Source organism: Fundulus heteroclitus, chromosome 12, assembly GCF_011125445.2.
Source record: "Fundulus heteroclitus isolate FHET01 chromosome 12, MU-UCD_Fhet_4.1, whole genome shotgun sequence".
NCBI classification, from domain to species: Eukaryota; Metazoa; Chordata; class Actinopteri; order Cyprinodontiformes; family Fundulidae; genus Fundulus; species Fundulus heteroclitus.
The window spans coordinates 8,047,304-8,056,817 of record NC_046372.1 but is presented as its reverse complement, the minus strand read 5'-3'; the positions used below and the strand labels follow the sequence as shown (position 1 = coordinate 8,056,817).

At 38.9% G+C, this 9,514-nt stretch overlaps 1 protein-coding gene across 2 annotated transcripts in view; it reads left to right on the top strand.

Moving 5' to 3' along the window:
- Positions 1–2,893: 2,893 nt before the first annotated feature.
- The window catches only part of fancc (FA complementation group C), a 47,953-nt gene continuing 41,332 nt past the window's right edge, over positions 2,894–9,514 (top strand). Inside the window, exons 1-2 of one of the 2 annotated variants that reach the window (XM_021320258.2) lie at positions 2,894–3,042; positions 6,748–6,980. In XM_021320258.2, coding sequence (XP_021175933.2) covers positions 6,795–6,980 — 186 coding nt within the window. In that variant the 5' untranslated portion in view covers positions 2,894–3,042; positions 6,748–6,794. Of the gene's footprint in view, positions 3,043–4,864; positions 4,898–6,747; positions 6,981–9,514 lie in introns of those variants that run through there. The other variant, XM_036143875.1, reaches the window with a different exon arrangement.

Sequence of the window (9,514 nt, the reverse complement as noted above, 5' to 3'; positions counted from 1 at the left end):
TGCTCCCCTTTGGTGCACTGCAAGCTTATGTGCTTGATTGTTTGAAGGTAAATTACTTGTGACTTGTTTTTATGCCGTTAAAACAGCAAAGAAAAAAATTAGAATAATTCTGCTGTTTTTATTTTGTCGCTGGTCAAAGAGGAGACACCAAGTTTTTCGTTTTTTGTTATGATAATTTACATGTCAAGAGTGGAAAGATGTTTATGATATTTGTCTGCCTAAGGGTTTAGCTAAGGTTGTTTAGTGTCAAAGATGGGAAGTTTAAGCATGGTGTTTACCCATAATGCATTTTCGAGCAATTCCTGTTCGATGCCAAACACCTATATTAATAACTTTTTAGCTTTGGTGAACATAATATAGTTTTTTTTGTTACCTGTGAGTTTCACACACCAAGATGTGGCACTGTGAATGACTTAAAGTTGCTTTGTTGTTCAAAACTGACTTATTCTAATCACGACCCATTCTGACACAACCGTATTCCATAAAGATCAAATTTAGATGATGGAAAACAGTTAGAGGTATATTTATGGTAAAATAAAATGGTAAATGGACTGAACTTATATTGCGCTTTTCAAGTCATGCTGACCACCCAAAGTGCTTCCATTTTGGTTCCTAATCCTAATCAGGGGGCCATCTCTCACATGAGTGTTTTAAAAGAATATCAAATTATATTGACTTTTAATTAGACAATCAATCACAGCCAAAGAGCAATATTTTACATAACAGATAGCTGAATTGTGATCAAATATTAAATTTTTTAAATAAAATGAAATAAATGAAAAACTGTCAAAACCAAACAAATGTATTGAATGTGCTCAGTCATGCTCATCAGTATGTCATTGTCATCAAAAGCACAAGACCTAATTGTTTATTTCATCATAATACATGCTTTTCTTGTGTACTCTGTCCGATTTTCTTTGCTAAATAAACAAAAAATAAAAAAGGCTTAGCTCAACAAAAAAAATAACGATTATTTTAAGAACCTTTTCATCTACATGTAGAATGCACATCCCCTTGAACTCAACATCCCCAAAGTAAAGCATGATGATGTCAACATCATTCTCTGTGTTAGAGGTGGATGCTTTTCCTCAGGGAAGCTAGTCAGAGTTGACAGAAAGATTCACCGTCCAGCAGTACAACAACCCTAAATATCAGGTCAGAGCTACAACTCAGTTCTGTTCAAAGTCCTAACCTAAACACAATTGAGAATGTTGAGAAATAATGTTTACATGTACTCTCCATCAAATATTACTTAGCTTGAGCTAGTTTGCAAAGACGAATCAGCAACAACCTCAGTCTCCATATGCGCAAAGATATGCCCCAAGAGTTTTTGGACTTTAGGTGGTTCCAAAGTGTCATCCCAGAGGGACTGAATACAAATGCCACATATTTCCGATAAAAATTGGTAAAAAAAAAAAAAAAAAAAAAAAAAAAAAAAAAAAATAACAGCATTCATCTTTTTCTTTCCATTTCATAATATGTACAGCTCTGTGCTGGTCTATTGCATAAAATCTCAACAGAATATACTGAAGTTTATTCATGCAACATGACAAAATATTAAGTGTGGTATGCATATGAACACTTTCCCAAGGCACTTTAAGTGTATCCTAACACATGAAAAAGCTGTTGCTTTCAACTTTAATGGAAGCTTGTAACATTGAAACAATGTTAAAACCATTCGTCACAGTTTTTCCTTCATTCTCACCCATTTTAAAGTATTCTCAAGTTGGGATGGGTGATATGGACATAAGATGTGATCATGATATTTAGTGTTATTTATTGTGAGAACAATAGAAGTGTAAACAAAATATTTTTTACAGTTTTTTTTTTTTTTTTTTTGGTAACTGCATAGCTGTGACTGCATGTCAGAGCAATCATAGCCCCACTAACACAAATACTGATCTAAAAAAAACATAAGGCTTCATCAGGACATCAGTAATATGAATATGTGGGATTTATATCATTAAACTACACACCGTAACTGAATGGACTGAACACCTTTAGATGCAGAGTAATGAAGTATGAAGCTTTTGACTGCACACAGAAACACACATAAGCGCTGCGTTCAGCAGAACAATTTGTGTGAGTACATGCAGTTCTAAAGCTACATGGGCATAATCTCTTTCTCATGCAGGCCCTGGTGTTGCACATGTGTGCAGCTCAAGCCAACACACAGGGCATCCCGTATTTTTAAACAGTCGTTTCCTTTCACAGTGTGCTGCAGGCTGCTTGGGTTCTGCCGAAAGCTTCAAGGTGATTTGTCACTCCGAGCCATGTGTGCTGAGACCCAGTCAGAGTTTGTATTTTTTCCCAATAGGACGCACCCTGGGACCTGTAAAAATTCCTGCCCTCTGGATTGGACTCAGGGTCATCCTTTTGATATTTAAACCTAAAATGTCAGAGAAGTAAACAAATGGGTTGGCACTATATAAATATAATTGAATTGAATTGATTTATAACTTACAGTATGAACAGCTTTGTGTGTCACAATACAGTGACACATAAAACTTATCAGTGTATTTTCATTGAGCTCTGTCATGTTTTCTGTTGCTTATGGAAAATAACCAACAGAAGACACACACACGCGCACATGTGTGTGTGTGTGTGTGTGTGTATATATATGTATATATGTATATATGTATATATATAATATATATATAATAATAATATATATATATATAAAATCTTACATATTTAATTTATCTTACATATTTAAGTAATTTATGAAATTTAGATCGTACAGAGCAAGTGTCAAATACATTATTTACCAATCATTGCAAATGAAATAATCGTTTATAGTCAGCTTTAAGACTTCATTTCCCAGCAGGATCCTCGAGGAAGACGTTCGCTTACGTTAAAGCTCTCAGCCAATCGGATCTTCTTCTACCCGGAACTCTCCGGAGAAGAGGGAAGTTCAGTTTGTTCAGTTCGCGGCAAGAAATACAGCTTTTTTTGTCATTTGGGGTCGTAAAGAACGTTTTAGTATGATCGATTTCTGTTTTGGAAATATGTCGACTTGCCTCCTACGCGTATGATTTGAAAGTAAGTTGAAACAACTGCAGTCGACAGTAAAGACTGTCGCGTGTGTGCGGCTGTTGATAGAAAGCTAAAGCATTGACGAATAACTCATGAAAGTGAACCCTAACGAGTTTAGTTGTGCCCCTTTTTTATTTTTACATCGACAACAGCTGTAGTTTGAGGTTGAGTTGTTTTTATTGATAGTTTTCCTGTATGATACCGTCTGCTGTGGAGGATGAAATGGGGACATCCTGTGGTCGGATGTTGATACTGCACGCAGACGCGCTTAACTAGAAGCATCGAGGTTTGAGTACATTAGAAGGGAAGTAGTTAGCTTTTTATTATTACCATTATTGGGAATCCTTTTAATACCTTTTTTGCGTGTGTTAATGAACCTTCCCTCAACTGCTGCCTGTTTGAGGAAGCCTTAAATGTTAAGATCAGGTCTTGAGCAACATAGACAGTTGGAGTTGATATTTTACTACAATTATTTACATGTTTTGGGGTTTCCAGACCGCCTGGAGACGTTTGGGAGTGTATTTCGAAAGTTTCTACGTGTAGATGAGTATGGAAATAAGATATGTAATTGAGTATGAAAAAGACATTAGAGTACATGTGATAGATCCGTCTGTCTATCCATCCCTCTGTCCTTCTATCCATTCTGTCAATCCATCCATATGTCCATGCATTCATCCCTCTCTTTGTGCTCCCAGCTCTTTGTTAGGCCAGCACAATTTCAGAAGAATATTTAATGACCATAATATTGCTGAATATTGTGATAATAAGGGGGAGTGGTTAAAGCATTGTGCTTGTGTCCCAGAGGTTCTGGGTTCAACTCCCACAGACTGCTACTCTGGGTCCCTGAGCAAGACCCTTAACCCCAGATTGCTGCCCGGGCGGCGCACAGTGGCAGCCCACTGCTCCCCAAGCGGATGGGTTAAATGTAGAGAACAAATTTCATTGGAATGTATGTTGAAATAATAATAATAATTCTTCCATTTTTAATGTCTCCACCACACTACATTACCGGTAGCATCTCAGCCACTAGGGAAATACACCTAGTGTGGGCAGTAAGGGAAGTCTGAATCCATTTGATGGGCTCACTATCTCATTGATATGCAGAGCATGACCAAGTGACACTTGACATATTGCATCCAAGCCATCTGTTGCAACAGCAATATTGCACGCCCAGATATAGCAATAATGATTGTAATTTTCTATATTGTACCGGTCTACTCTTTGTTCCTCCATTTTCCATTTGTCCATTCATCCATTTATTTGCCTTTCCATCCGGACGCCCATCCAGTCTCTGATCCTTGCAGTCTCCAGGTTCAAAGCCACTGCAGAAAAATCGATCGTAAATTCACAGTGAACTTTTGTATTTGGTGTTCAACACGGGATGAAAAACGGACTAGGCGCTGTGGAAATATCCCTTAGAAAAACTATTAAATCGCGATGGTGCCTGTTTCCTGTGGCTGGCTTGAAAGTTGCTTGCGAGATACTGAATGAAGCTAAGTTTATATATATATATATATATATATATATATATATATATATATATATATATATATATATATATATATATAGAATAATAAAATTCCAAAAGTCTTAATAGATGGAAAAGTTGGCAACATTTTTATATGAAATAAAATTTTTACTCTCATCATGTAACTTTTGTTATTTTATATATTATGTCAGTTAACTCATGCGAATTGTATGTTTGCAGAAATAATGACTATGTTGCTCCTGACATTTTGAGTCTTGGGAATGAGGTCTTGCTTGGACACGGACGTCTCTGGCTCGCTGACTAGTGGCACTCGGTCAGAACCATATGTGTACACTTTTGAAACTGTGTTTAACATAAGGAAAGCATATGGAGGTAAATTTGCAGAAAGTGATGCTTCAACTGATTTGGTTATGCTGAAATAATGTCAACAATCTCATAATTACATCAGCAAACTCGGCAAAACCCAAAGTCCACAAACTTAGTTTAACACGTCCTCAAAGATAATATTTGACCAGTCACATCTCGTTCCTCCTCCAAAACGGGCTCAGCTAATTCCAGAGCTGCTGCTGCTCAGTCTGCTTGTACATTTCTTTATTTTTTTTTTACCTGCGATTCAGAAGCTTTTTGTAACGGCACCTTATTCTGTATGTGCCTGCGTGTACTTTTTAACTATCTACAGGATAGAGATCTCTTGACGAGACTCCATTAAGGTTGTTTTTCTTTTAAGTTCAGCCTCAGATTTTCTGAAAATGGAGCCCCTAAGAGACAAGTCAACAAGAGGCGTTTGTTCCTAATTTGGTTTGGCTTTATTTTTTTTTTCTTTCTCCTCCCTGAAAACGAGTATTTATATATTCATCATCAGCATGCCATAGGGGCTTTCCAGCGGAGCTGATGGCAAGACATTAAACAAATCGTGTGTTACGAGGTGATCATAAAATACCAGCCTGTGGTGTCCACCATAGACCTGTCATTATGGGAAAACACAAAAAAACATGCACACACGCACAATTCCCGAGCTATATCCAGACATGAAACACATCCTCACACACACCCTCGAGGCCTGACCCCCCCCCCCCCCCCCCCCCCCCCCATATTTTTTTTTCATCTTCCTAAAAAGTGAAGAATGTACTGCTTCTTTCTCAGTAGGCAGTCTTGAATGCGTAGAAGCGGATTTTATTGCCTGGTTCTGAGAAATTAGATCATTAAATCGTGGTAATAAGAGGGCAGAATAACTAGATCAAAACAGTTTATTTCCTACTTTTTATTCATTCCACTTATTCTATTAGCCACACCCTTGCTCTCCCAGGAGGTTGTGGGGTGATGTAGGCCACATAAGCAGATTCTAATGGAATGCATTTGTTTTTAATTATTGTTTGGCGAAAACCCAATCTTATAATTCAAGTTTTTATTTTTTCATGGTCAAAATGTAAAAAATAAATAAATACTAAGATCTAGTGAACTTCAATTGTATTTAGACATGAACAGATCAGGATTTTGTGAGTTTTGCTTTAGGTATTTTGCAAAGCTTTTGTGTGCGTGTGAGAGCAGTAACTATAAAATTGTTTTGTACTATTTCTGGACAAAGACAAAGTGATTATATAGTTGTTGTTTTTTTTTTTAAACTATACTACCAGTCAAAAGTTTGGACTCGCTTTTACCATTCAATGGCTTTTCTTATTTTTATGTCTTTCTACGTTGCAGATACATAGTGACATCAAAACTATGAACCAAAAGTATATAGAATTACGTATCAAACACAAAATTTGTAAAATAATTTGAAACATCTTATAATGTTTTTTTTTTTATAAATGTAATAACCTTGTCATTGATAACTGGCTACTGTCTATTAATGAACATTTTCAGCAATAATCCCTGAGTTTAAAAAAATAATTATGATGGTGCAATTCATTTTCAAGTTAAGAGTTTGGATGCTTTTCACGCTTGTCATTGAGCAGCAAATTTAAAATAGCATCTCACTTTCAGACTTCTATTTAAACTAAAGTATCAGAATCTCATGTTTCTCAGAAAGGAGCATGACATTTTTATGTTATTATGTTATGTTGTTATTTGTTATTATGCTGCATATTTTACACCCATATGTAAAGATGCTGCCATTGTCCCGTCCTAATACCCACACAATAGTAATGATACAATTCTAATTACATTATAGTTTCTATGTAATTCTTCACTTTGACAGTGCATTTATTTTTGGTCTTTCCTAGGATTTCGTTTAGTTCATAAGTCAAATCGCCTGTGGGGAAAGAGCCAAATGACGGAGCTGCAGGTCCAGCAAACGGACGAGTCCTCGCCAAATGCTGAGGAGCTGTCCTCCTGGCTTGAAAAAGTAATCGCTTGGGGCCACGCTGACTCTCTGCACACCTGGAAAGACATCTCCCTACATTCGAGCAGGCTGAAGGATTTCCTCCAGCAGCTTCTCATACAAATCAACAATGTGGTGAGCAAATTAATTTATTGGTTGGTTTTTACGTCTAACAGATGGGGATTTTTGAACATTTTAAAGTAGCAGAGAGAACTTTGACAATACTATCAGGGATAGGATCATGACCATGTGCCTAATGGTTCTTTGGCCCCTCCCTTTTGCTGCCAAACCAGCCCTGACCCATCTATGTATGGGGCCCACACCTGGAGGTATGCTGCGGTATCCAGCACCAAAATACCTTTTTCACAAAAGTTGCAGTAGCTAACTTTTGCGAAAGAGGTATTTTCTTTTTACATATTTGTTAAAACTGTCACTATTGCCCCTTTTTCAACAGTGCCACTTCGTTTCGCTTCGCATTGGGGTCTGCCTAAATTTAGTTTTGGTACGGGTTGGATTTTTATTACAACTGAATATGCCGTGACTTTGGGCGGGGTGGCCGCAGCAAGGTGGTGCTGAGACGCAGAAAGCGACATGACAGAATGTTTATGTGACATAATAACAAAACGTAGCAATGGAGGACATGTATGCATAGCCAAGTGGTAAGTTGGGTCAGTCTATATTTTTTATCAGATTTAGAGTAGGTCGCGACAGGGAAATAAGGAGTTGACAGAGAAGAGAACGGCTGGAGAGAACTGAGAGAGCTTTACAGCAGATGAAGACGACCACGAAAAGGCTTCTGGAAGCCATGGATCGAAGACGAAATGATCAGCGTCCCTGATGTGTAACAGTAAGTTAATGCTAGTTCTAGTTTGCTATGTTGATCTGTAACAATATACACGATATGCATGTATAGAAAGCATTAAAGTGTCAGGATATAATGTAATATGTATGCCGTGTGTGTGTGTGTGTGTGTGTGTGTGTTTTAGCTGGCTATATTACAAGAGCAGCGCAGCAGACAGTCGGTCCTCATGAAAAGACGAACCATGATGCCCAGCTGGTAAAAGCCATAGGACTGATATGCTGTGCGTAACCTGTGTGAGAGTCCTGAAAGCTGCTGGGATAAACTGCAGTTTAAGGTCACAGTTCCACAGGGTGCCGAGGAACAGGGCAGCGACGTGCGGGATGCTCTGATGAAGTACGTGCAGAACGGCATGAAAAGATTCACCTTTAATTGCAGCATGTAACATTGTCTGAATATTCCCAATAAAGTTGTGTGACTCTACTATGTCTCCAGTGTTTATGTAAATTATATCTTCTAAAAGACTGACGGTTAAAAACATATCTAGAATAAAACCTAATAATGTGACTCCTTCCAGTGCCATTTGCAGAAATACACCACTCCCAGTAGGAAACAACCAATCAGAGCTACCTTCTTTCGTTGCTCCACGGTGAAGGTGGGACACCCATTTTCCCACTTTTGGTGCATTACCGGTAGGACGGGGTCAACATTGCCACCGGACTGTCTGTGGTCATGAAGCCCCAAAGGCAACAAAATGTGACGCATTGTATTCCCGACAGCTTTCTACTAGAAGCAGCGATTTGAGCTGCAGTAGCTCGTCTGTTGGATGAGACCACACATGCCAGCCTTCACTTCCCACGTGCCTCAGTGACCCTTGGTCAACCATGGCCCTGTGAACACTGTTCAACACTGTCCCTTCCTTAGACCGCTTTTGATGGATACTGACCACTGTAGACTGGGAATGTTTTAAGATGCTTTGAGCCCATATCAGTCAAATTTGGTCCAATCTTTACACTTGCCATTTTTCCTATTTCTAAATGCCCGTTTACACTACACTTTTTTAACCGAGCCGAGACCAGTCCGAGCTCGGTAACCGAGATAACTCTTGTGTGTAAATGGTCAGCAGACTGAACTGAACCGCGATAGACATGACCGGACCGCGCTAAATGCTGACCAGTTCCTGTGGAGGTCTCGGACTGTTTTTTTTTTATTTTTTTTTATCCTGGTTATCTGATAACGAAGAGCGCATGAGCAGACCGCGTCATCCGCTTACAGTCAGCTGACTGTCCACGGTTTTTCTGGCGTGTCTGGCTGCACGTCCCGATTCACACTCCATTCAGACAAATTTCAGACATTCATAATAATACTAGCTTCCTTACCATGCCACACGGTTTCCAGAGATGATTCTGCTTAGCAGTGTGATGAACCTCAGCGTCTGTCGTTGTTTCCTGCGTCTGTAAAACCTTATTAGACGTTTGTTTGTCTTATCCACGTCCCAAAAGCCGACTCTGTCTAACCATAACATCCTGAATGTTACGGGCGCCGCCATTTTAATTTGCTCGGTCCCGCTTTCAATCCCAGAGAGCAGCAGTACCGCATATCATCATTAGGAGGCGAGGAGCAACCAGGAAACCGGGATAGCGTGGTGTGTAAACGGTCGTCTCGGCTTGGTTAACTGATCCAAGCTCGGACTGGTCTCGGCTCGGCTCGGTTTAACAAGGGTAGTGTAAATGCACTAAGGCTTAAATCATCAACCCGTTCAATTATTCCACCCAGGATGAAGAGGTAATCAGTGTATTTCACTTCACCACAGTGATCAGTGGTCATATTATGCCTGATTAGTGTATGTTCTTGATAAAATTTGCTGAAA